This window comes from Amblyomma americanum, chromosome 2 (genome assembly GCF_052857255.1).
Source record: "Amblyomma americanum isolate KBUSLIRL-KWMA chromosome 2, ASM5285725v1, whole genome shotgun sequence".
Classification (NCBI taxonomy): domain Eukaryota; kingdom Metazoa; phylum Arthropoda; class Arachnida; order Ixodida; family Ixodidae; genus Amblyomma; species Amblyomma americanum.
In genome coordinates, this window is record NC_135498.1 from 53,975,310 (window position 1) to 54,002,430 (window position 27,121).

The 27,121-nt window shown below is 48.3% G+C and overlaps 2 protein-coding genes and 1 pseudogene across 3 annotated transcripts; all 3 read right to left on the minus strand.

Moving 5' to 3' along the window:
* Positions 1-200: 200 nt before the first annotated feature.
* LOC144118561 (ubiquitin-conjugating enzyme E2 Z pseudogene) lies at positions 201-1,341 on the minus strand (annotated as a pseudogene).
* A 2,903-nt stretch (positions 1,342-4,244) lies between these two features.
* LOC144119688 (ubiquitin-conjugating enzyme E2 Z-like) lies at positions 4,245-5,023 on the minus strand. Its single transcript, XM_077652254.1, has 2 exons — positions 4,888-5,023; positions 4,245-4,795 (listed from the first exon to the last, which is right to left on the minus strand). Exons 1-2 carry the CDS (start codon positions 5,021-5,023, stop codon positions 4,245-4,247), a joined length of 687 nt encoding a protein of 228 aa, XP_077508380.1.
* A 1,442-nt stretch (positions 5,024-6,465) lies between these two features.
* LOC144121271 (P2X purinoceptor 4-like) lies at positions 6,466-26,334 on the minus strand. Of its 2 annotated transcripts, XM_077654390.1 has the most exons (12): positions 26,112-26,334; positions 24,343-24,526; positions 24,040-24,111; positions 23,883-23,967; positions 22,301-22,406; positions 19,344-19,433; positions 14,509-14,650; positions 12,593-12,723; positions 12,233-12,380; positions 11,387-11,490; positions 9,890-9,991; positions 7,199-7,338 (listed from the first exon to the last, which is right to left on the minus strand). In XM_077654390.1, the coding sequence occupies exons 1-12, from the start codon at positions 26,273-26,275 to the stop codon at positions 7,335-7,337; spliced, it is 1,332 nt and encodes a 443-aa protein (XP_077510516.1). In that variant the 5' UTR covers positions 26,276-26,334; the 3' UTR covers positions 7,199-7,334. The 2 variants fall into 2 exon arrangements, with proteins under 2 accessions (XP_077510515.1, XP_077510516.1); XM_077654389.1 differs by lacking the exon at positions 11,387-11,490 and having other exon boundaries at positions 6,466-7,338; positions 26,112-26,333.
* Between the last annotated feature and the right edge of the window lie 787 nt (positions 26,335-27,121).

Consider the following 27,121-nt stretch of genomic DNA (forward strand, 5'->3'; position numbering starts at 1 on the left):
ACTGCAGCCACCGGTAAACAGATGCTCTATATGCTTTTAAACACCTTAGATTTGCCAGAAGGCGATTGATATTACCAAGAGGCTCGCATCGCCAACGAACACTTACCTGGACCGTAAATTTTTCAAAATTCAAACATTAGAGCGTGCACAAATCAGTGTTTGCAGGACCCAAGAAAAGCAATAGCTTGCGCAGCAAAATATCAAGTACGCAATCTTTGTATTTAAGCAGTAGATACTCCAGAGTTTGCCACAGCTCAGTTTCTTGTGCGAATGGTCATCGAAAAAATTCTAGTCCCTAATTTACGTCGCTGCGTCGCTTCTTCTGGCGCTGACAAGCACGCCTCCAACAGCCCAGGACTCTACCAAAGGCCGGTAAAGTGCTTGTTGTTTTCTTTAGCGGCAGCCTCATTCGTTATCTTTACTTTCTCGCGCAAATCCAAGAGTCGCTGGAAGAGCAGCTCATACTGGTACGTGGCAATTCCACCAACGGATCCATCGTTCATGATCGAGCCAGTTAGATGCAGCCGATGCTTTACCACTCTTTCGTACTGGTCGTAAAACTGCGGGAAGTGCTTCAAGATTTCCTGCCTCAGAGGTTGCGGACATAACGCGGTTCCCTGCAGACAGGCGTCGACCGCGTCGCACACAGCCACTCGGATGGTCTCGTGCTGGAGGACGTCGTTGTAGCAGATCTTGTCACTAAGCCAGGTCCCAACGGCCGGGAGCACTCCGAACGAGGACCCTTTCGCTATGGGATCGCTGGTAAGCAGGGTCTTGAAGGACATCAGAAGGCTTCCGATGCAATGGGCAGAGCTCCACTGTGGCCCATACCAGGTTCCCAGGAGACCCAGACACACCTTGCCGTTCTCGTAGAGATTCGGTCCGAACCGCACCCGCCCAGAGTCCGTAGTCATGAGGCGTGCACGCGGTGGGCTGTTCGGGTATTCTGACGGGCACTTGATCAGGAAGTGGAAAAAGCCGCCTTCATACGGTGTGCCGACGGGTCCCAGGACGAGGGCGTGCACATTGGTGAGGTCGTGCTCCTCAGGAGCGACGAACAGTCCCGGAGGCCTGTAGTCCTCTATCTCCGCGATATCGTTCTTGACCCGTCGCACGCAGTCCGCGCTCGCTTGCTCGTGTTGGTACGAGAGGGGGTCCCAGAAGTCTGGAGGCTGCGTCGTGGGCGTGCTCTGTCTGGGACTGGTCTTGACCGCCGCATGCGCCAGCACCATATCGTCAATTTTTCCGCCGATGGCCACCAACCAATTTTAAGCCGAAGCAATTTTCGTGCACGCCACGAATGGGATGCGATCTTCTTTTTCGTTGCTCTGTAGCCGATGCTGCCCCTTCTAAATTTCTACCTTCACAGATCTGGCCTGGCAGCTTCCCCACTGTGCCCTTTTTGTGCCGAACCTGAGACAATAGATCACTTCCTGCTGTTCTGCCGCCGCTTTTCTCATTTGAGGAAGAGTATTTTGCAGATTCCATTTCATCAACTGGGCTTGCCTGTGTCTTCCGCGGTTGTTCTTTCCATTGGCGCTTCTTTGCTTGGACGAAGCGACAGGAGGGTGCGCTCTGCTGTGCAAAATTTTCTCCAAGAAACGCAGCGACTCCTATTCTAAATTCTTTTTCCCGCTCTCAGTCAGTACGACATTGCAACATTACAGGCATTGTGTACTATTATGCACATTAAGCAATTGTCTCGTCTTTGATCTCCAAGTTAACTGGACCCCTTTCCTTCCCTCTTCCAATCTATCAGACGACATACTATTTCCACTGCTTTTCCCGTCAAAAATTTCCTGTATCCAGTAATTAACCGCCTGTGTCTTGGCCACTCCCCCGTAGTGGGTATGTGCCAGCAACGTCTGAGGCCTTCCTTCCTTCCTTCCTTCCTTCCTTCCTTCCTTCCTTCCTTCCTTCCTTCCTTCCTTCCTTCCTTCCTTCCTTCCTTCCCTCCTTCCTTCCTTCCTTCCTTCCTTCCTTCCTTCCTTCCTTCCTTCCTTCCTTCCTTCCTTCCTTCCTTGGCGGTGCAGGCTATGCTAGAAACAGCCGGGAAGGTACGTACATTTTATAGCGAAAGCTGTTATAGCTTTTGTTTAGACATATAGCCCTGCATTCTGCATTGGAATGTACAGCGTGAACCTTAAGACCTTAGTGACTAAGATAATAATTTAACCTAATTTAATTTAAATGATTTAATTGATTTTCAATGCCCGGTGATGACAAAGTAGAGAAAAGGAGATGCCCCTCTCGGCGCTGGTGGAAAGGCGGGGCACCTTCTTTTATCGACATGCTAACGCCGGCGCCGAGCTTTCCGCTGAACGAGACTCTTTACGGCGTCGCGTTAATAAATGCATGCTACATAACGGCATACTGACCAGCTGAAGTGTTGGAAAAGCAGCAAGAGAGAAGTGAGAGGAAAGAAATTAGAAATTGGTGTGTTCAAAATGTTCGCATCAATAAAGCAGTTTGTGACTGCCTTCTTGATGCAGCTATTAATATCAGTCATTGCCATGTAGTCTTGATGCCCTAACTCCCGTTCGAGTGAGTGGAGCTTCCAATCGTTGCCTTCGCCTTTGTCGCTCTTCCGTGCAAAGCAGTGACGAAGCATAAAAGTGAGACGCGGAAAATACTGCCCACGTGGTTCAGGTGTCCAAAGATATATGAGACAGATACTGCGCCATTTCCTTTCCCCAAAACCAATTATTATTATTATTATTATTATTATTATTATTATTATTATTATTATTATTATTATTATTATTATTATTATTATTATTATCATCATCATCATCATCATCAGAAATATGTAATGTTCAATCAGAATCCACAGGATGCTGAATGAATAAATAAAAACGGGACGGAATATCTCGTCACTACAAAATTACATGGCTTTCTCGTTGTTGCAGAGTTGTTAGAATTTCACCCACTAAAACGATAAAAATTCTCGGTTTCTCTGTGTTTCGTGTTGCACGCTAGGACGTGTAATAGTTGTACTCATATTTCTGGTTTTGAGCCAATGCAAGCAGACAACTTTTTTTGCGCTTAATCACGAAGTAGAAGGAAACAACTGAAAATTTAATAGATAATGGGGAACTTGCCATTCACCACTCCTACAGTAGAGACAGGTTAAGGTGCGTACGACTAATGAACTGGAATTCAACTACGTCAAAATTTAAATTTGCTTCTGGTAGATCAAGCTCTCTTTCTTGAGCTTGTCACCCGACCTTAACAACCGTCTAGTCCAATAATTCATTGCAGAAGTGACACGTCACTTTTAAGCGAACGATTAAGCCGAATCTTGCGCCTCAGCTTCTGCGGGATGAATATTTTTGCATGCCTAGCCGTGAAAGTTCGTCTAAATGCTTTAGCAAGGCTGGTGGTTCCAGGCAGACGAGGGCTGACACAAGTTCCAGGAAATATCCACACAACTGATACACAGCTGATTGCAGAGATTGCAGAGGGAATTGTACTCCGCCGGAGACATCAGGGAGCAGCTATAAGGATTTGGGAATGTACCCGTTTAAAGTTGCCGCCAGTCAATCTGCTTTGCTTTGGTGAGGGATTTGTGCGGGGATGGGTATTTGAGCCGATGGCTTCGATAGTAAAGGGTGATTTCACGGTAGGTTACCAGGCGCTCCCTCCTGAACCAGGGACACCGGTCGCTCCGTGCCCGGTTGACGAATCCTCGGGCACATTCGTGAGCTGCCGTGTTCCCTGGGTGGGAGGTATGTGCTGGCACCGATACCAACTGAACGGTTCTGTGGATAATTTGGCTCTTTCCAGGATGGAGGGAGATGGCACTCACATTGTGTTGCGTCAAAGTTACTTCATCTATTTTATATTGGGGATTTTTTTACACTACCAATTGCATGCTTGTTTGCATTGTGAGCGTGCTTATTGCTACTCTGTAATTAAAGGGCAGCGGTAGTGACTCAGCACTGTCACCTCCTGCGTTCGGCCTATTCGTTTCAATGTTTTTGCACGTTCTAATGGGAACCAATGCGATGGCTGTGATTGCAGATCTGTGCAGTGTTCCACGCGCCATGTTCAAAACGTGTGCATTTCGTTCGCTGCAGTGTGCAGACCCACAATTACATGAAGTCGTCTATTCCACTTCGACGAGTCTGGCAATTTCATGCTGGCCTGTTGCTACTCAAACACTGGAATAGTGGGCTTCTAGCGTTGGCTTCTAGCGTTGGCTTCTAGCGTCTGAAACTCTACACATAACCATTAATCCTAATCTAATAAGCGCCAGCTTGGTTTCTCGTCATGACCATCAACCGTTCCAGCAAAGTTGCGTATTGGTACACAGCGACGCCGCCTTCGAACGCGTCGTTCATGAACGAACCAATGAGATGCAGTTGCTGCATTACCACTTTCTCATACTCCCCGTAAAACTGAGGGGAGTGCTTTAGAACAACGTCCCTTAAGCCCGGCGGTAACGGAGAAGTGCCCTGCAGACAGTCTTCTACCGCGGTGCACACTGCTACCCTGATGGTCTCGTGCTGGAGCGCCGCGTTGTAGCAGATCCTGTCGCTCAACCAGGTTCCCACAGCCGGAAGGACTCCGAAAGCGTATAAGCTCGAAATGGGACTTTCTTTGAACAGCGACGTTATGGACAACAACAGGCTTCCGATACAATGACGCGTGGTCCAGGATGGCCCGATCCAGGTACCCAGGAGACCTAGCACACCTTTCCGTTCTCGTAGAAGTTCGGCCCGCACCGCACACTCCCGGCGTCCGTGGTCATAAGGCGTACGCGAAGTGAACATCGAGGGTACAGCGCTGGGCACTTGATCAGGAAGTGAAAAAAAAAAAACCCACTCTCGTACGGTGTGCCGGGGGGGGGGGGGGCGAAGATTATGGCGTGAATCTTTGGGATGCCTGTCTCGTCTTCTTCGACGAACAGTCCCGGGGGTCGATAGTCTTCGATGTCGTCAATGGTGCTCACGATTTCAAGTGCGCATTGCTTTGTTGGTTTCTCGTCCAGGAAAGGGATTGGGTCCCAGAAGTCTGACATGTCGCGTGAAGTTGTGCGGGCTGCTGCTCGAGTCTTCATTCAGGGGTAATTTTCAGATGAGGGCGGCTTTTCCAATTACTGGTAATATTGAATCGGTGCCACTTTAAACCCGAAGCTGCTGTGCTGCATACTCATGGGCGTTCCATTTCGTCGTCGGTTTCTTTTTTCACACAAAAGTGCTGACGCGTATCCCTCTTGCGGCACTGAAGAAGCGTGAACGGTAACGCCGTGGTACCGAGCACGGGGACGCTTGCAGCGTGGATCCTTCTTTATCGTCGTATCTTCTGCCGTTTCTGCTGTTTTAAGCATGAAATGTTTTTAGCTGTCATTCTCAGCAGACTGAGGCGAACATCGTTCCAACTTGAAGAAAACATCACGCTGAACTTTAAGAAGAACCTGATGGCGAATTTATATGAAACGATCCGAACTTTTCCGCCTTAGTAGGAGGCAGCAGACAAAAACATAGGGACACCAAATTTTATAGTGTGTTGGCAATGTGATGGCATTCGAAGCTTTTCATGCCTCTACCAGAAGTGGCTGGTGGGGCTTGTGAGGCCAAGGTTGCTCTTCCCTAACTCTTTCACCACCTGCCATGAATGGTAGGAGAAGGCTCCACACAGATGAACCTGGTCTGGCGCCGTCATTTTCCTCCAGCCAATGGGCAGTCTCCTGTATGCTGGCGTCACTTTCAGTTTGGTGACGTCACGTCCATCCAGTCAACGGGATTTATGCGCTCTGCGTGGTGACGTCACTGTGTTCCTTCTGCGCTGTTTGCCTTTCAATAAGTATTCCAAACCCATAACAAAATTGTTGACCAACAGATAGACTTAAACAAATCAACTGCATGATGTCAGGCATGCAAGACGGAAATTAACGTTAGCAAGACAAATCCTATGCTGTCGAAATTTCCATTGAATATGTAGTATAGTAGACTAACCAACCGGTACTATTGAATTTGTTCTGTCATTGTTATCTTGTTCATTCTGCCCTCTCTGTTCTATCTCCACGCGCTAGTAATAGTGGGCCATTCGATGCAAGTCGAGGGGCCTCCGTCTCTCCTCGCCCTGCGGTTCGCGGTGGGCCCGCTAGGAAGCGAAATGGTTTCTCTTTCAGACGCCCAGCTGAAAACTCCCAGAGTGTAGGCCACACAACAATCACAGAAAAATAAAGAAACTAACAAGGATAGAAACAAAACTTGCAGCATTTGCAGCCCTGACAGCAATCCTAGTATTACGCAGACTAGCTGGCCATAGCGTTACATTAATTGAAAACAAGGATGCTGCGATTATATCACAGTTTTTGCACACCTCATGTGGTCGACAGTGACTCTTGAGGCCACAGCCATCTTTCGGCTGTTTAAACCGAAAAGCATGAGAAAATATTGTCACGTAGTGGTGACTGCAATCCGGAGAGCAGAAAGGCTGCGAGAATGGTGTCTAAACAAAACCCTTTATTTGGGCTGACTTGCGCCCAAAACGGACTGAATCACCCGGTGGCGGCGTATCAACAAGCGTGCTCGGCGGTCGTCGAACAGAATGCCCGCCGCTCTCGGCCATGCTCAATTTAAAGCTGAAGGCAAACTTTCTAGATACGGCGTGCAAAGTTACCACAACATTCTGGAACAATGTAGAATCAGCTCCGCCTGGATGCGATCAATATAGATAAATCTGGGCGAGTCTTGCAAACAAAGCGATAAAGCTGCGTGTCAGCAGCTTTGAAGAATGAACAAACGAACAGTACACAGATTCGCGACAATATATTCAATGATAAATTATTTATGGGTAGTAGTAGGCCAATACAACGTGGCGGCGATTCATGTGCACTAATGCCTTACACACCAATACAAAGAAAAAAAACGCAACCATTAGTTTGGAGTCTAGGCCCGTTAAAAAGATGGACCCATGGGAAAATGGTCAACTTCTTACAGTTCCTGACAAGGCCGACAGGACAGGCCCTCCAGCAACAAGTGCACCCCATAATCTAAATATTTTGCAGAGAAAACGTAATAGGTTGTCTATGTATGACGGTCTAAATTTTTTGTAAGCAATGTCGTGGGGTCGTGCAGACGGTGTTTTCGCTGCAAGCCGCCGAATGCTATATATAGTTTGAGCGGGAAGTGTGAGCTTTATTCGCAAGTTGGACGCAGTGTAACTGAGCGTTGGATGCGTGGTATATGGTGGTATTCGTCAGCTGCTGTTCCATTCCGAGCGCCTGCTGTCCGTACTGCTCGAGGATGTCTGCGCCTGGAGCAGGAGGGGCGCTTGGCCTCGACGCTTGAGCTGCGATGCACTGAGGTCGGGAGGAGCCACCTTCAGCTGTATGGACGAAGGAGAGATAGAAGGTAGGTGAACGCAAGTAATGACGATAGGAAGGAAGCTGGGTTATCCCCATTTTTTTTTTTGTAGCACTAATAATAATAATAATTGGTTTTGGGGGAAAAGAAATGGCGCAGTATCTGTCTCATATATCGTTGGACACCTGAACCGCGCCGTAAGGGAAGGAATAAAGGAGGGAGTGAAAGAAGAAAGGAAGAGGTAGGTGCCGTAGTGGAGGGCTCCGGAATAATTTCGACCACCTCGGGATCTTTAACGTGCACTGACATCGCACAGCACACGGGCGCCTTAGCGTTTTTCCTCCATAAAAACGCAGCCGCCGCGGTCGGGTTCGAACCCGGGAACTCCGGATCAGTAGCCGAGCGCCCTAACCACTGAGCCAGCACTACTAGGCGCATTTTCCAATTTCCGGAATACGACCATACGTCCCTGAAGCCTACTTTATGGCAGGCGGCCCACCTACCCACTAGGTTGTGGGCAACCTGCCATGTGTGTACACATGGCAGGCCTTCACCTGGATGAAGGCCTGGGTGAAGTGTTACACTTGGGTGAAGGCCTTCAAGGTAGGCCTCCAGGGCAAAAGCTTTTGGGTCAGGTCAAATGTCATTGTGGTTTATAAAGTCTTTAGAGTGAAGGCCTTCGTTGTAAATGCCTTCCGGGTGAAAGCCTTCACGTAGGTAGGAGGCCTTTAGGACAAAACTTATTGTGGGACGATAAAAAGAACGAAAAAGAAAGTGTCCCGGCCCGTGCCACTAAAGGCCTTTAGGACAGAGGCTTTATGGCAAATGCCTTTAGCACGTGAGGAACTTAAGTGCCCATCGTAACTAGTGCTACTTCACGATATTCTGCGCTTAGCCATGCTAAACCATCTGCTAAAAATTTTTCTCTTTTTTTTTAAGTTCTCATGATTCCCAACTATACCATGGTCGCAAGTTCTGCATCAACTACTCTTTGTTCCTCGTTTCCGTCTTACCTTTATGATATAAAGACACCCATTGGTCAGTGTTTTGTCTGCTTCTTCGTCTCCTGTCAGAAAGTGCTGGTTTTGTGTCGAAAGCTAAAGGTGTGGTTATTGCGCTCAACGCAGCACCAAGCAAGCAGCGAGAATTAATGCACCAGTGAAGGCTTAACGCTACGATTTAAACGAGATTTTGGCAGTTACCGAGGCTTAACAGTGTTATATTCACAGAGTAATCTGAGTTTATTACATTGAAAACTCGTTCAAGACAAGTATCGAGCTCGTAGCCAGACCTGTGCACAAGACGTAGTGTTGCGACGCACCAGTAAGCACGCATGTACTAGGTTCGGTTTATTGACCTCTTTAGACAAAATCTATAAATAATACCGGTCAATGTTGGCACACATTTGATGATACAACTGTAAAAATCATTTTGCTGGAAGGGCGGAAGAAGACTGCAGACCACGTATTTGCATGAGAGAGAAAAATTCACCAGAACACCTAATTCCCTTATTATGTCTGCAACGTGATAGCAGTAGCAGCTGTTGATGTCTTTACCGGAGGTAAATTAACTTCCGGCCTCGTGACGTCACTTCCCCTGTGGGTACCTGCCCTGCAGCCCCCTGAGTTTGCTTTCCCGCGAGGCACCGTGCAGCGGCGGTCTCACCTCGAGGCTGAGCGCATTCCCTTGTGAGTTACATTTACTGGCAAGAGAGGGCGCCAGCATCGCTGCGCGCGAGACTGCCAAAGCCCGCGCGCGGGAGAGGGGGCAGAGGGGGCTGGGACATGGCTGGGATCGTCGGGCGGACGTGCCGCTCGCGGCTCCGCTCTTCGCCGGCGGGGCGAAGAAGCGACGGGGAGACAGGCTCCCGTACTCGTCCCGTCCGGCCTGCGGAGTCTTGCCCTAGCGCGGGCGAACATTCGCTCGGAAGCTTGCTGGTGAGTCGGACGACCTTGATTCATTAGCGTACCTTGTTGCTAGCTGCCGTTATTGTTGCTGTAGCAATAAATGCCTGTTTGTGTCAGCCAATGTGTCGTTCCTTTGTTCCCCCAGAGCAAGGCCCGCTGTGGTCGGCGAGCGCTCGGTAGCGTACGCGATCACGGGGTCGGGTCCGGGGGGCTTTGAACCGTGTCAGCCGCGATTGAGGGGAGAACGTACTTATCTCCCCAATTCAACCCCCACACCCCCCAGCCAATCAGCCAGTGAGAATGCTCTGGTCTGGTGACGCAGCTTCCCTCCAACTAATCCCCGAAATTAGCTTCATACGTCACATTTTCTTCTTGATGTTTCTAATGCTATGGTATTAATACTTTAATATCTGCGTCCCAGATTCAGGTAACTGGTTGAAGTGTGCTGAAACAGCAGTACGGTGCTGTGTGATGGCTACCCCACGCGTGCGTGATGTGGATGACCAGAAGTAGTCACGGCCAGGAAGAGGCAGGGCAAACACTATTCATCTTATCCCTTTTTCCTCGTCGCAACGTTAGTGTGCGTTGTTCCCTCCAAAGAGGGCAGTTTTTCACCGTAAACCAGCTTCAACCAGAGGCCACAATTTTTACGACGCCATCACTTACATTGCAGCTGTCCCTCTTCGAGACAAATTTGAACTTCTTGGCCCTGTAGAGTTTCTTCCGCTTGTCAAAATGGATGACGACGAAGTCGCAGAAGACGGTGGCCTGCATCCGGACACGTCACCACATTGAGAAAACGTCACATTCACGTACACACTGTGTATCTTCTCGACACTCGCGTTGTGTTTTGCATGGCCGCATAAGGACGCATGAGGACGATTACGCGCACGCTGCATTGTGCGGCGGCAGGAAGAGCTTTCGCTTAAACGGAAATTCGCTTATAGCGTCCGTCCAGTAAAAAGAAACGATGCGATGGATTAACGTGGCCGCGGCCACGAAAAAAGTGGAGCTATTTGAGGTCATTCATTGAGGCCCTTCTGCTGCAATGCACTCGACTCAGACGATGACGACGATAACAATGAAAAGGGAGCTCCATGTGCCCGAAAAAAGAGCGACGCGACACCGTGGCACGGCAAAGACCACCGTCGCACACTCCGTCACTTAGCGGGCAAGCGACGGCGACAGACGCGACGGGCAGCAGTGGAGATGGGCTTTCGTTCGGTGCCTGTTCAGCTTGGTAAACACCCGCATTATCTGTCACCTCGCTCGGCTAGTAAGTGAGAAGTCTATATGCTACTGAGAATTTGTGCCGCGATTGACTCTGCACCGACCGCTGAAGAGCCTGGTGATAGAGCGCCTGGTGATAGAGCGCCCGCACTCGGCTCGATCTGCATGTCACCTGTCAGAAGCCCGATTCCAAATGATGTTGACCTTCTGTTACCGACAAGTAGATTCCTAGTCTTAAATTTTGCATCTCTGCCTGCTGCACGATGACCTAGCGACGATGGCCAAGCCAGCGCACTTCCTGGGGCGGAGGGAGGTCACGGGGGAAGACCGATGTGATAAAACTTGGAGGGGACGCCTTAAAGTTAGGACGCTATAGCGTTAATGGGTTAATGCCCATGTATGTAGAACGTGCCAATCTCGGCTTTATATTCATAAATCCCTGGGAGCCCTCATACCCCTCCTGACGCAGTGGTGCAGCGGTTAAGCGATAAGCCACTGCCCTGCGATGGCACGTGCTGCCATCTGTTGGGCATTGTGAGACCCAGGTTGCTCTTCCCGAGCGAACTCTGTTAGCCAATCATTAGGTTGCTTCTCCGGAGATTTTTCGCTCACAACGCCGACGGCGACGCCAGATTTTATGCAGAACGGAAACCTTAACGCTATTGCGTTAAAACGGAAGCGCATGCCACTGGTAGGGGGGGGGGGGGGGGGGGGTTGAATCACTTTCGAGCGATAAGCGATATTTTTTTTGTGAAGGAAAAAAAAAGCGACGAGGTAAGCGACACGGCCCGTAGACTTCGCGCGACGGCGCCGCTCGTGGACTGCTTCCGTCGCTTGGGCCTTCGGGCGAAATTTCGCGTACATGCAGTTAGCATAGTATACGAACCACGGGCCCGGATTACGGAGAAAGGAATGCGGGAGGTGAGTACGTACAGTAGCCTCCAAGCTATCTTTCCATTTGCCCAAATGCAGCGTTCATTATAGACCACGGTGTTCTGGACACACCAGGAGTCAGCCATCTCATATTGAGGTTCGGACTGAAAGGGAAAAAATAGCGTTCGGAAAAACCTCTTGAAAACCCAGTGCTCAGCGCAAGAGCACAGCGCGAATATTGCCTCGCGACACTTCCGTGCACAAGGTGCGGCTTCCGAGTCCTAGCACACAAATCGTTACCAACACTCAGAATGAACAGGTTAATAACTCACCCCCGCCCCTTCTCCAGTGTCAGCGGTTTCTCACATTATACTGCTTATATTCCTTCTTGAAGGACAAGTGCGCGCATTTTTGTTCCCATTTTATGATTAGCTATTGTAATATGTACAAACTTTCTTTGCAGCGTGTGGCTACAATTGAGCCACACGCTATAATCAATACAGTTGTCTTTTTTTTAATGTCAGCAAGCAGCAGTTTAACGTCTAGCTGTACCTTCTCCATATTGAAATGGAATGTCGGTGTGAAGGGGCAGATCAAGTGTTCACGTTGCATGCGAGATGCTCAGAGTGGGCAAAAATAAACTAGCGATGTCTCTGCTCCACATTCGTCAACCGCAGAAGTCCGCAGAAAAAAACCTGTAGCCCGTACTCTCCGTCCTATGACCTTATGCCGATATAGACAGGCGCGCCTGACCACAGAATCAGAGGCACGATCACTGCTGAAATCTGTCGGACGACACAGCAAAGTGGCGTTAGACGTTGCCTACTGTTTACGCCATACTTCCAACGTCAGATGCCGACTGCACTGATCATGGCTGCTACTATCGACATGTCCTGAGACGCTCACCACCACGAGCAGGCCGAGCCCCGATCCCATTGTGACGGCAATCGACGAGAGCCTTGTCCTGCCGGCTTCGCCTCGCACCCGCACCACGAACTTGATGCCGTACGCCTTCACCAGAGTCCGCTTCATCTCGTTGTAGTGCTTCGCGTACCTGCAGAAAAACGTCCATATCTCTCGAGCGCTTCGGAAATCATCCGACATGTCCCTAATGTCACGGCGAATCAGCCTTAGGCAATGTAAGGAAGGCATCCAGTCTTGTTACAGAGATCCGTGTAGCACCAAAGACAGCCGACATTGGTGTTGCTGCTGGCGTAACTGTATGTGCTGGTGCTGCTGTGTGGTTCATGAAAGGCAAGCACTGACCTGAAGTTAAATCCTCGCACGACCGTGGCATCCGGGTCGTCCAGCCTCGTGAAGGAGTAGTCCGGAAGGCAGTGTCTTATGTCGTAGTCGAGGTCACAGTCCCAGGAGATCGTAATCTGAATCACTCCACCCTAAGGTGACATGACAAAACAAGACGCATACGTTACGACTGTTCGTGTTTGTAAGGTGACCGAGAAGGAGATAAAAAAGAAAAAGTTTAAGGATTGAGAAAGATCGAACCTTTCCATGTTCAGTTCCTAGGTGTTTGAGAGAAATTATGTTCTGCAAAATGCCCCCAAAGCGATTACTCAGGACTGTTATTATATTCGGTGAATTTTTCTGTTTTCGGGGAACTTGGGGAATAAAAATTCGCGGAAAGGGAATTTTAACGGAGCTTCCGGGAATTTCAGAGCCAATATTTCCTGATGTTTTCCAAACTGACGAAGCTCTCAAGCTGCTGCAGGAAAAAAAGGGCTGAAATAGGAATTTTTGGGTGTAATTGAGGGAATTTTTGGTTACAGTAATGAACATCGCTCTTGCTGAGTAAAGAGCATGACCGGCTGCGGAAAGGGACACCTGCCGAGGTGCATCGTGTTCGGCGGGATAGACGCACCGCCGGAAAGCGTGAGACTTTGCGGACTGCTCAGCGTTCGCGCTCAGGCCCCCGCAAAATGTCTGCGCCTGCTCATCTGGCCGGAGACCTTGTAACCTTAGCGAGTGCGTTGATAGCCACGTACAGCAACGTTTTGTGTCAAACCTCAAATAACTATAAATATATAAATGTCTGTATTATCGCCGATGCGCTTGGTGCATTTTGGTTTTTAGCTTTGTTTTTGTTTTGATGAGATGTCTTGTGTATTGCTGCGCCAGGATGTTAAATGTGTAATGGTATTTTTGATGGTCTGGAAAAAGGGCATTCTTGACAGGTCGGTATCCCCATGCAGTGTTTGCGCCATATTGTACTGTGTATGTATGTGCAGGTGCAGCCAATATATTACCGAGCACGTTTCCACGTTTGAGAATGTCTCACGCGTTCCGTAGAGAAAGTATATATCATGCATGGCTTCTTGTGTTCACACGCGAGTGCACCCGTGGCATGTGTTAATATATGTAAAAAAGTTCTTCCTAATTATCGCTAGGTAAGGCATTAATTAAGGCTATGGGTAAGGAACTTGGCGTGCGGCGAGCACTGCTAACACCGGGTTCATCGTTTACAATAAAGGCCAAGCTGGGTGTCTTTTTTTTTCTTTTCTTCAAAGGAACGACGGGCTGCTGTTGTCATAATTTCGCTGTGGAAAGCCTTCATGAGCTATTTGCTCCCGAAACATGTCGTCCGACTTGTCTCTTTGGTGGACGTGCAGTTTCTGCTCCCCATCGCTGAGGCCCCAGCAAGAGCATAGCAGGAGCATAAAGCAAGCAGGGGGTGTGCAGTTTTTTGAAGGACACAAAGACACATCGTGTCGAAAAATTCAGGGGGCACTTTGGCGATATAAAGTGCGCGAGGCGAAAGCCCACTTTGGCAGCTTCTTTTAAATTTCATTTTTCTATTTTCATCATTAAAATTTTGTTTTAAATTGTAATTTAGCTGTTTATGTTTATTTTGAGTTATTTTGTTCTTATTTAATATATTTTATTTGTTAATTTTTATTTAGATATTTATTTTTATTCCTGGTTTTTATTTCTTTGATTTTTAGTCACTCATTTTTGTTTTTATTTATTTAATTTTTATTCATTTAGATATTACTAACCAATGCCTAATTAAAATTATGACTAATTACTAATCGCCCATTACTTAGTAATTGCTAAGAGTATATGGGTTATAGCAGTTATGCCATTGATGACGTCATAGTGTGACATATTTCGCGGACGGACGGACAACGATGAGCCATTAAAGGCTTTCGCCTTAAAACTCAAACCTCCAATGCCATCTGGTCGAAGTCTGCGCCGGCCTGTTCGACCATGTCACCGACGCGGAAAATGGGACACAGCGGCGATTTTTTCTCGTCGTGGACGCATGCCTTGAGGTAGGACGCGTTCATCTGGTCGGGGATGTTGCGCCTGCAAGTGCCGAGTGACGCCAGTTGGAACCATGCCCTACGAATAAATACTTCTCCGCCGAATTTTTGCCGCTTAAAAATCCGGGTAGGATATGCAGCAATATCGGAGGAGCAACGGGCACACTCGCTGTGGCTGTCGTCATGTTTAAAGCTTCTGGTCCTTCTATTGCTTTATTTTTCTTTCACCAGGGGACGTAAGCGTCGTCCAAGCTTCACACATCTCTAAAAATTCAACTCTAAAAGCAATGAAAACATCTGCAGGCGCTTACAGACGAGGACATATCCGACCCCGGCTAGCCTTAGCCAGTGGTACCCGGGACAATTCTCAGATAGATGACGGCTGCGTCAGGGTAGGGCAGATTTCCTACACATTATGTGGACCTATCCTGAAGCATACGATACGCACACGGAAACTAAGACAAATGGACTTTGGGAGACTCTAATACGCAGCTCAGACCCTGAGACAGCTTAGAACCGTGTGACTGGCCGAACACGCCACCCGGGTTCACGGATTCCAGGCCGTCGTCTAGGCGGTTGGGCTCAAGCCCATCCTATATCCGTTGGAAAATAAGGTTATGTACTACTACCTGCATCTAACAGTACTTTACGAACTGAAATAAAAAGAGAAAGAAAAATGCGCTGTGATTAGTGAGAGTGAATCTGAATACAAGTTCTCTCGGACTTGGAAAAGCAATGAGTGCCTTCATATAGTATTGCACGGAGAAAGCCATGAACATCACGGCAACTTTTAAATTAATGTGCGCTTAATAGACGAAGAAATGGGCAGAAAATTAACAGGAACGACGGGACAAGTGTGAGTGTATTCTAATCTTCGTTTATTAAGCGCACGCGTATTTCAAAGAGTGTCAACCAACTATCCCATTACAAAGTATTAAACATATATCCCATACCCTACGGTCTCTTTTAATGTCTTATTGTGGCGTTATCCCGTCGTTTCTGTCCCTTTTCTAACCCTGGCTGTGTTCGTTTTTTAAGCGCGCACTTATTTCGAAGACCATGAATAAATTAGCCCGGGAAAACGTCTACGTCACCACAACGCATAAATTTTTGCACGAAAATAAATTCATGAGTCTTACGTAATGTAATTGATCACCGAAGACGGGCTCTCTTAGAAAGAGCACGGCGCATCGAGGAATAAGGAAACGGAAAACCGGCGACAGCACCGGAGCCAGCCTAATCTTTCATTGTGCTTCTTTGTGTCCTTGTCCCCAGTTGCACCGACTGTTGCGCGCTCTATCCGAGTAGGTACAAACTAGCCCAAACCAAATTGTGGCTCCCTTAGAGCCACGCAGGGGCCGCCGCCTCTAAAGCAACTCCAGATGGCGGTAGTGGGAGCTTTCTCGTAGTTCACAATTGCTGGTTATGCAGGAGTGCGTAACCCTATAAACGTCGCCTAGTCGAGAATCATTTGCAGATAGCTGAGGTAATGTGACCACGCATGAAACAACAACAAAAAAAGCATGGAATGTGGGGCCTATCGTCCCAAACCTGCACGCGGGCAATGCCATTGCGGAGAGCGCCGGATTAGTCTCGACGACCAAGAATTTCTTAACGTGTACTGACATCACACAGTACACAGATGTTTTCTCGCCACCATCAATACGCAGCCGCTGCGACTGGGATTCGATTCCGCGACCTTGGCTCAGTTGAGGAACGCGAAAATCATTGAGCCACCGTAGTGACTGATAGCAGAAAACAGTTTGGACGACTTGTACTGCTCCATATACCTGTATATGCGCATGACCGTGTATATGTACATGACCGTATTGCCGCGAATATTTGCAGTGTTTGTTCGTTTTTCAAATCTGCCGCCACACCACTTTATCGCTTTTTTTGTGACGCAATTGACGCGACTAGATTTATCTCGATTGATCGCAGCCAGGCAGAGCTGATTCTACGTTGTTCCGGAATGTTCTAGTAACTCTGCACGCTTTATCTCGAAAGTTCGCTATCAGCTTTAAATTGAGCACGGCCGACAGCGGCGGGCATTCTGTTCGACGACCGCCGAGCACGCTTGTCGCTTCGCCGCCGCCGAGTGATTCGGTCCATTTTGGGTGCAAGTCAGCCCAATAAACAGTATTCTCTTAGAAGACCCTTTCGTCCGTCTTCATCGCTGCTTCGACTGCCGTCACCACTACATGACAATATACCTGTATGTGTGCAGCACATGACTGAAAGTTTTCGATACACCAATATCTACATTGCTGTAAGTCTGTTACTCAGGGTCACTGGCGTCTGGGCTTAAGTAGCCACTGTACATTGCAATCAACCGCGGATTTTTTTTTATTTCCGAACCTTTAGCCTCAGTCAAATTAGATGAATTCATGGGAATAAACTGTTGCGTAGAGCAAATCGTTTCGGTTTTGCAATGGAAATAAAATCAAATGATTAAATTCTAAGCAGATGGGCTTCAATGTAAAGAAAGAGAAAGCGAATGAAAAGGGAAAGAGGGTTACAGAGCAAAACAAACAGGAACATCGTGACAACATTTTGACGGATGTGCGTGGTAGTGTTCAAGATATGCAGTGAGGCAGGCCAGTCCTCCAGAGCTCAATACTGAATAGTCTGCAGGTCATAGGCGTACAGGGCTATCTTCTGCGATTCATTCACTCATTTCTCAGTGATCGTAAATTTCGAGTGCGGTTAGGCAGTACAATGAGCTCCGAAAGGGCGGTATCGCGAGGGGTACCTCAGGGTAGTGCCCTGTCCCCAACGCTCTTTAATGTTGTCATGGCTGGTCTTCCCGCAAAAGTGCAAAAACATTGTAGGCATGTCCATATGTCGATATATGCAGACGACATTTGTCTTTGGTTAACCGGATATTAACACAAACGCTTAGCTCTATTAGCGCGACAGGCCGTGCTTTCAGTTAAAAGTTACCTTCAAGGTGTTGGGTTGACTCTCTCGGTGGAAAAATCTGGCTTCGTCCTGTTTCCAGGTAGGGGACGACGGTATGCGCGGCTGAGCATAGACCTTGATCAGTCTTGCCTTCGTCAGGTTAACCACATGCGTTTTTTGAGCGTCACTATTGACTCACGTCTACAGTGGCGACGAGCTGTGGACTCGATTGTGGCTTCACTATCTTCGCGTCTCAATGTGCTTCGTAGAGTTGCTAGTGAGCAATGGGGAAACCATCCTGCTTCAATGATCAGGATTCACGATGCCCTGGTGACAAGTCGCATATTGTACCAGCTCCCTTTAATTTCCCCCTCGGTATCGCAGCTGGAACGCCTTGAGGTTTTGCACAGAATGGGACTAAGGAGGGCTCTCGGCGTTCCGCAGGCTGCTCCAAACAATGCAGTACTGTATGAGTCTCAATCGAAACCTCTTCGGCTAGCCGCTTCACAAAGACTTTTGCTGCAAATCGGCCGCCTCAGATAGACTGTTGCCGGGAGAGCGCTTCTACAGCGCCTTCGAAAGAGATCTGAGTCCCGGGCGTATACTTGGCTTTAAATACTCTTCGTTCTCTGGGTCTCGACCTTCGAGATCGACCTAAGACGTTGAAGCCACCTTGGTCCTTTCCGAGCCTCGATTGTTCCTTGACAATTCCCCACGTTCGCGCTCAGCGGAATTCTCCTTTAGCGGCAATGCGTTCGCTCGTACTGGAACATCTTGAGACCGAATATGCCAGTCATCTTCAAATTTTTACAGACGGCTCTGTGGACAAGGGCAGAGGATCTAGTGCAGCTGCTTTTCATATTCCGTCTTTGAAGTATGATTGGTCTGTTCGTTTTACTAAAGTCGTGTCCTCCACAATGGCCGAAAGCGTTGCCATTGAGGCAGCTCTAAAGAAGCTACGGTGTTGTACGCCTCAACCTACTGTCATAATTACGGATTCAAAATCTGCCCTTCAAAGGTTAGAGTACGGGTTCCCCACTGATGCCTTGAGTCTTAGATCCCTACGTTTGGTGCAGAATCTACATAGCAAAGGCTTCTCTATACGTTTTCAATGGGTGCCCTCGCACATAGGTGTCTTAGGCAACGAGATAGCAGACAACCTCGCCCATACAGCTCTCTCCGGGATTCCAGTACATGGAGTCCCTCATGAAATCAAGCAAATGTTCAGAGATGTGGTGTTGTGCCACTTCAGTTCTTTGTGGAGTTCTCCACATCAGCCATGTGTGACCAAGGGTCTCTAAAGGTACCAAGCCACTTTGCTGCACCGCGTTCGCACGGATTCTGCTCGTACGCCGGCGTGGATGTATAAGACTGGCCTAGCGTTGTCACCATTGTGTTCAACGTGTGGTGTGTGTGGTGACATAGAACATTACCTCTTGTGCTGTACTTTGTACAACGCGGAACGGGCTGTGTTATTCGGATCCCTCAAGAAGGCAGGAGTTACTCACAGTTCTCTTCAGGACATTGTTTTCCCGCGCGGGAGCCAGTCGAGTAGAAGGTATGCTTCTCGCCTTCTACTTTACCTGCAGGACACGGATTTGGCCTCCACATGGTGACCTCAGGAGTGTCTATTTGGGTTTTTGCGGACAGTGTTTCTGTGATTTCTATTTAAGTGTCGCTACGGTGGAGCAACTGCCGGCAGCAACTGCAAGGCTAATCCCACCGGTAGTTTACAACCACTCAACTCAACTCAACTCAACTCAGGCCAGTGCAGTCAACGAGATAGATTGTAATACCTCCCGAGCAAATAAATGCGTAAAGAGGAGTGCAATTACCTGTGAACTTTGAATAATGGGAACTGGACGTAGTTTTTGATGAGGACCGTGAAATCACGTGCGCCGGCCAACAGGCCTGAGCCGTTTTTTCTGGAATTGGAGGAACACGACGACGTTAGTACCGAAGAAATATTCGGAAGAAGAAGAAAAGAAGACAAAACATTGAGCTTCTAATTTGCAAACATTCGTCGTGCTATAAAAAAAATAATGGACGAAAGCTTTCATGGAGGCCGACAGTACCCCTCCTCCTCACCATGTACTTAAAGCTGAAAATCAAACTGCCCCTTGTCGCCCTTGAAGAAGGAGCCGAGCCGGCTCCGAAATGTCGGCACTTCGTTTTTCATTAAAAGTATTGGTTGGAAAAATGTCGCACAGTTTACTGTACGTTATTCCCAGCCGGACACACAATTCTGTAAAAAACGTTCAGTTTTTAGTACTGAGCAAGTAAGGCTCAAGAAAAATGTAAGAAATAATAATAATTGTTTTTTTGGGAAAGGAAATGACGCAGTATCTGTCTCATATATCGTTGGACACCAGAACCGCGCCGTAAGGGAAGGGATAAAGGAGGGAGTGAAAGAAGAAAGGAAGAAGAGGTGCCGTAGTGGAGGGCTCCGGAATAATTTCGACCACCTGGGGATCTTTAACGTGCACTGACATCGCACAGCACACGGGCGCCTTAGCGTTTTGCCTCCATAAAGACGCAGCCGCCGCGGTCGGGTTCGAACCCGGGAACTCCGGATCAGTAGTCGAGCGCCCTAACCACTGAGCCACCACGGCGGGTGTAAGAAATTCGCCAGAAGATGCATTTGAAACACTTATATGAAGACACATTTTGTTCCTAGAAGCGCAGCCGGAGGGAGGGTTTATAAAAAAATGGAGAAGACACTTAAGCTCCGCCTTAAGGGTATGACGCGATAGCGTATTGGGTGAATTCCCATATATGCAGATCATTCTCTACTTCACATTCGTGGATCCTTTTATGTCCTCACACCCCTTCCTGGCGCAGTGGTACAGTAGTTAAGCGATGCGCCACTGCCCTGAGATGGCAGGTGCTCGCAGCGGGGGACCTTGTGCGACCCAGGTTGCTTTTTACGAGCGACCAATCATTAATTTAACTGCCACCTGCTGCGGTGGGCAGTCTGCTCACTATTGATGGGCAGGTTGTGATGACGCTGCAAGGTCACGTGGCCTAAGCGGCCTACCTAAGTGACTGGACAAAGGGGCCTTAGCGCTATCGCGTTAAAACGCCCGTCCAAGCTGAGCGCAGTGGTGTTGCACGACATTCCACAGCTTGAGTCTTGTTGTACGGAAGGACCTACTTCTACTTAACTCTGATTTCCTTGGTCGTGGTAGCATAGGAGCGTGTATTTTTGTTTACTTGAGTTATTTACTAAGCAGTAAGAGAGGCTGCGTAGAAATTGATCTGCCTGCAAAGAGCCAAATAAAAGTAAAATACTACTAATATACAGATAGATTGACCAGTTGGGCATTACAAAATGTCACCTAAAGTTTTCCCAGAAATAAACGATCAATAACAGTACAATATTGATTGACACGGATGCTTATTCAGTATACGCCCAGCGGTTTTATAGGGAAACTGAGGACAATTCCGTGAAATTTTTTGTTAAAGAAAATAGATTTTACGTCTCTTTCTGAGTATTCCGATTTTTGTCCTGCGACAAAGTCGCATTTATTGCCGAAAAACATGCATTTAAAAATTTTCCCGCCAGTCAATTCAAATTCGTGGAGTCTACCCCCAAAAGAGCTCCGTGATAACCGTTTGCAACTGAATGGCGGTTTAGCTCAGCCTCTGGGATCTGCGACAAAAACTGCGTAGATTCACCGCAGCTTGCTTGAAAAATCGGCTGTAGTCGTGACACGAGTATTTCATGTTTGTTTTTGCTTTTTCTGGCTTCTAAACGCTCCGTTTTCTGAGAAGGCAGCGTGTTTTACAGTAGAATCAGGTAATGTATCGAAAAACATGAACTTCAATTTGTCCTCAGTCTCCCTTTAAGAAACAAGTGATCAGATGGTGAAGACGAGTCACTTTCAATCTTGCACAACTGCGGAAGATAACAAAGCGTGCGCGTTTTGAGAGCTCGGACAATGGAATGAAAATTGGAAAATTGGTTTTTCAGGAAAGGAAATGGCGCAGTAATTGTCTCACATCTCGGTGGTGGACACCTGAACCGCGCCGTAAGCGAACGGAGGAAGGTGAGAGCGAAAGAAGGAAGAGAAAAAGAGGTACCGTAGTGGAGTAGTAGTAGTAGTAGTAGTAGTAGTAGTAATAATAACAACAATAATAATAATAATAATAATAATAATAATAATAATAATAATAATAATAATAATAATAATAATAATAATAATAATAATAATAATAATTGGTTTTGGGGGAAAGGAAATTGCGTAGTATGTGTCTCATATATCGGCGGACACCTGAACCGCGCCGTAAAGGAAGGGATAAAGGAGGGAGTGAAAGAAGAAAGGAAGAAAGAGGCGCCGTAGTGGAGGGCTCCGTAATAATTTCTACCGGCGGGGTTCTTTAACGTGCACTGACATCGCACAGCACACGGGCGCCTTTTTGCGTTTCACCTCCATCGAAACGCGGCCGCCGCGGTCGGGTTCGGAGCCGGGCGCTCCGGCTCAGTAGACGAGCGCCTTAACCACTGAGCCACCGCGGCGGGTGAATTAATGAAAAAAGAAGCCTTCTCTGGCGTTTGTGTGGAGACCCTAGTCCAGGGAAGCCTTCCCTGTCGTTTGGGTAGAGCCCCTAGTTCAGGGCCCCTGCGGAGACTGCGGCAGCTCTCGCCAGGTCCACCAGGCGTCGCTGGTCTTCCAGGTTTGAGCGGAACAAAGTCAAGCTTTACGATAAGATTGTCAGGTACTGTTGAAATGGAGTGTTCGGATCTCAGAGGAAGGTCAAAAGCACACCGCACTGGCCAGTGCCTGCTTACAGGGGTAGGATCTTCCGCTCCACAGGACACCAGCCGGATATCTCGCACACGTGCTGACCCTCTTCGGAATGTCCCGCTGCTCTGATGCACCGTCCGGTCATGACGCCTGCGACAGGTCACGCATAGAACTGATCGCAAGTGCAGGGTCGTACAGTGGGGAACAAAAAAATAGGCATAAGTGACCGATCGCTGGAGCGGGGTAATCGCAACTCGCGGCGCCCTAGTTCGCGAAAAGGCCGACAAGACTGCTAGGCAGTTCCCACTTTCAGTCGTGTGCTTGGTTCAGGAGAAAGCAATCGTCTGCAAAGAAATATATCTATTTTTCTTTTTTTTTTGCCGTCGTCGCCAGTAACTTGCGCCAGTCTTTTTTTATTCGCCACTGTACGCGGGCCCAATTAAAGATTTCTTTCTACAGAAAGCCTAAGTCTTGGCCCAAGTCTGATTTATAGTAACCTCGGCAACATTCCTCTCGGGAGTGCACCATCAGGAATAAACTCGCGGCACTCGCAGAAGACAATAAAGTGCAGTATTTTTTTTATGCTGCGTCTTAATGTAAACATGCAAGCAGAAGCGTAGTTACGGGCAACTTCTTAGTGGAACTATTGAAGCAGGCAGTCCTAGTGAACAATGCATGTCATGAATTTTTTAGTTGAAAAAAGGGCGGCCAATTCAGTTCTTCTACAGAAAGAAAAATTCGCGTTCGGCAGGGGGCACTTCATGATTAAATCCGCCTCTGCATGCAAGCGCTGTGACAGGTTAAACTGTCAGGGGCCGACATGACGAGGCAAGAGCGGTTTGTGATTGGCTGGGTATACCATGCGCAGAAGTCCACAGGGCCACAGAACGGCACTTACTGTCCGCAATTAAAGAACAATACTCTAAATCGACCAAGATTCCCAGAGGCTTGCTTTCACGAACAAACTGAAAAATATTGATGCTGATGTTGGTGAAAAGACTGGAGGTCATTGTAGCTTAAAAGGAATGGCCTCATCAAAGGCTTCCTTTTGTCTTAGACGGCCGTGACTGTACAGTGAGGGCGGTATGAAACGCGAACACGCATGTGCCGTACTATTCTACTTTGCAGCGATATATTAATTTACACCTGGCCTATGAATAAATGCTTCCGCAGACCTTTTACCCAGAAAGACGAATCAGGCTAGTTGTACGCTGCAGCTGGAAATACAGAAGTAAAATATTCTGTTTTGTTCACAGGCGTTGTTTGCGTTTCATTCTGGGCTGACTATATGCAAGAGAAGAAATCTTTATATGTGATGGAGGAAGCGTAAACCAGACAATTATGTTCCATGCCCTAACCAGAAATTCGCTTACTCAGACCTAAATAATCTCTCTTTTAGGTAATTTTTCCTTTTAGCGTTTTTGAAAACCCCTGCATTTTTTCCCGGCTTTTTGATGCGACATCATTCGAAACCCCTTGGGGCTAGAATGTGTCATCGGTCATAAAATTCGTCCATTGGCTGGATGGTAGTGACGTCACTGGACCAGCTCATGGGTCAACGCTGTAGCGGTTTTATGACGTCCGCGTGGCATACACAGCCACCAGCAGCTTACTGCGAGCACTCACCATGTCCACGCCTAACAATGGCTCCTCTCTTGCAGCTCGTGGTGTCATTCTCGGATCGGCATCGCGCGAGCTTGACGTCGGGGTCCTGAAGAGAAATGCGCATTTCGCTGCGAATAGTCGCAAGTGGCCTGCAGAGGCGCTCAAGTCGTTTGCTTACCTCCGGGCAAGTGCCTCTCGTCTGATTGGGTGTCACTACTACGTTGGTCGTGATGAAAAACTGATTGGGCTCCTGCATTGTCAGTAATCGATTGGAAGACAAGTATTTCATTCAGGCACAGAAGCCAAAATGCAGGAAAAGAAAACGAGTCCTAAAAAAGCTATGGCGAAAGATGAGTGCACGAAATAGTGAAGAAGAGTGAACGCAAAGTTGTCGTTACGTTGCCATGCCACACACAGACGTGAGCAAGGGGCGATGAGGTCACGAATGAAGGGCTCATAGGGCAGAAGCTGAAGCTCTCACGTGCGGAGGCACGACTACGTCCTCGGTGTCCCAGACCCTGCGGTAGTGCCAGGTCTCTTCCAGCTCAGGGTCGAAGGCGTCCTCGGGAAGGAACTCTGTGGACACAGCGCCCTTCACCTTCACCGTGGTGGCGCTCGTGCACGAGCCGTAGCGCTGGTAGCCTTTCTCGATGATCATGGCGTACCTGCGCCGGGGTGCATGGTATGCAGCCGTTGCGCAGCAAAACTGCCTGGCAATTACCGATAAAGTGGGGTTCTATATGAGCTGCCCTGCGTTAATGCAGAAGTGCATTCTTGGCCTCCGCCTCGCACTTTCCGCCTAAGCGTCCGTATTCCGGGCCCCATCCATTCATACGGACTTGCTAAGGTGCTTTGATGCCAGCGTCGCTTTTATATTCTGATATGAAATAAGGCTTCGATGCCAGGCAGCACTCTTGAACGGTTTCATGCATCAGATGAGCGCCCCCCCCCCCCCCCCCCCAAAAAAAAAAACGCTCACATGTTTTGGTGCTGCTAATTAAGTCGAGCCACTGTCTCACATTGTGGCGCGACCGCCACGGCCATGGCGCGCTGGGCTGCTGAGATCGCTGGTGGACTGGGATAATCGTGCGTGCGTGTGCGTGCGTGCGTGTGTGCCCGACCCTTACCGCGGCAAGCGGCTGTTTTTGTTCTACTTTCTGATCAGTTACATCGCAACAATAAATAATTACACTTAATTTTTCATTGATCAACACCATATATTATAAAAAAGAAGCATTGCCCTATGGTCCTCGGTTGCTTCGGCTTCGCTGACAGTAGGTTTCTGCGGAGCGAACACTGCTGAAGTGGCTTCACTTTCGTCGGCGTATATGTTCGTCCTCATCAATGACCGCATATCCCTTCTCATTTTAAACTTTCGGCTATTTTTTATGGCTGCACCGTGTTTGCACACCGCGGTACGTGACCTACCCTGTTAGGGCAATCGGCTACAGAACCGGTGGACCGGGTTCGATTCTGGCGGCGACGGCCGCACTTCGGTGGAGTGATATACAAAAGACGCCCGTGTGCTGTGCGATGTCATTGCACGTTAAAGATACCCAGCTCACGGAGCCCTCTTCTTCTTCTTCTTCTCCTCAAGTAATATGGCCCTCCACTATGGCACCTCTTTCTCTTTCACTCCCAACTTCTTCCTTTCCCTCATGGCGTGGTTGAGGTGTCCATGGAGCAGTGAGACAGTTACTACTCCCTCCTCGCAAAAGCCAATTTTGGAGCGTCTCTATTTTTGCTTGGAAAGTTCATTTTATGGGCGCACTCTCTAAATAATAGCAATGGAAGTTGCAGGGAAGGAAAAGCACAGGGAACCAGCAGCTGTTTTTCCAACCTAGCAATAAAATCGTTTATATTGAACTTTAAGCAACTATATGTAGTATAGGACTGTAGGAATTAACATCCAGAAGCTGCAAGTGCGCTACAAGAGACGCTGTAGAAAAGGACTGCTAATTAATTTCGACTGCCTGGGGCTATTTAACGCGCCCTGGCATTGATTGCTCAGTACAGAGCTTTTTGCATCGTGCGCCTCTGTCAAAATGCGGCCGCCGCATCCAGGATTCGATTCCTCGACCTGAAGCCTCTAGGTGCGAGGAAAGCATCATAAAAGCTTCCAACCAGATTTGTCGCCAAAAATAATACGCGCATTTCTCTTGCTCGGGAACAGTCATCGCGAGTGATGACGTTGCGGCTGACGAAGCACAGGTGCCGAAGCTGAAAGTTCTTTCGTTGGACTATACGCACCCGATCACGAAGCCCATGATGACGATCTGTATAATCCGGTTGAGCAGGCCGATCTTCTTGTTGCCGATCTGCACCACCTTGAGCGTTTTGTACTCGAAGAAAAACGCCGAAAGTGCTCGCCCTCCCGCCGAACCAACAGCCGCGAACGCCGCGCACACGTCCATGGTTGGCAGGCAGCCTGAACTGAACGCAACACTGGGGCGAACAGACTAACGACTCGGAACGTCGACTGATACGCGGCGTCGTGCCTTGTGGCCTCCGTCTTTATCAATAAGCAGATATATTTGTTTTTCCCGCGTTAGAAACGATACATGCGCTCACTCCATTAGCTATCTCGAAATGATTTCGTACGCACAATGCCAGAATTCTATGAAGACACTGTACTTAAACAACCCTATGGGTGCAATGCCCCCTCTCAAGGACCCGTTATGAGCTGCATGCGTTCTATATTTAAGAGCGGCCGAGGTGGCTGAGTGGCTATGGCGCTCGGCTGCTGACCCGAATGACGCGGGTTTGATCCCGGCCGCGGCGCGGTCGCATTTCGATGGAGGCGAAATTGTATAGGCCCGTGTGCTGTGCGATGTCAGTGCACGTTTTAAAGAACCCCTGGTGGTCGAAATTTCCGGAGCCCTTCACTACGGCGTCCCTCATAGCCTGAGTCGCTTTGGGACGTTAAACCCCGATAAACGAAACCATATTTAAGCTTTATCTTAGTGGATAGATAGCGATCGCCCAACCAGTATCTTAAAGACGATGATCCTCGCATACATGTAATGATCGCTCGGCTCGTGATGTCGCTAAGCGCGCCACCGATGAATCATTTCAAAGTGTCGTGTTTTTCAGTGAGTACTAAATTTATGAACAAAGTTAGTGAGATAGCTAAGTCCCGATATTCAACTTTGAGGTTGGCTTCCTTCAAAAAACGCGCAGTGATAAATCTAAAACCGAAATGTCGTGGAAGGAAATATAGTGTAGTGTTAATTAAGGTGTTGGCTCTTCAACAAACAGAA

Excerpts from the sequence above, each read along its gene's own strand:
- LOC144119688 (XM_077652254.1), bottom strand. The coding sequence starts at position 5,023 with ATGTCAGACTTCTGGGACCCAATCCCTTTCCTGGACGAGAAACCAACA. Across the intron at positions 4,796-4,887 it reads CGTCGAAGAAGACGAGACAG|TGCCCAGCGCTGTACCCTCG; the intron begins GCATCCCAAAGA and ends TTCCTGATCAAG.
- LOC144121271 (XM_077654389.1), bottom strand. The coding sequence starts at position 26,275 with ATGGACGTGTGCGCGGCGTTCGCGGCTGTTGGTTCGGCGGGAGGGCGA. Across the intron at positions 22,407-23,882 it reads CATTGTTAGGCGTGGACATG|GCGTCATGACCGGACGGTGC; the intron begins GTGAGTGCTCGC and ends GACCTGTCGCAG. Across the intron at positions 7,339-9,889 it reads CGAAGAGGGACAGCTGCAAT|CTGAAGGTGGCTCCTCCCGA; the intron begins GTAAGTGATGGC and ends TCGTCCATACAG.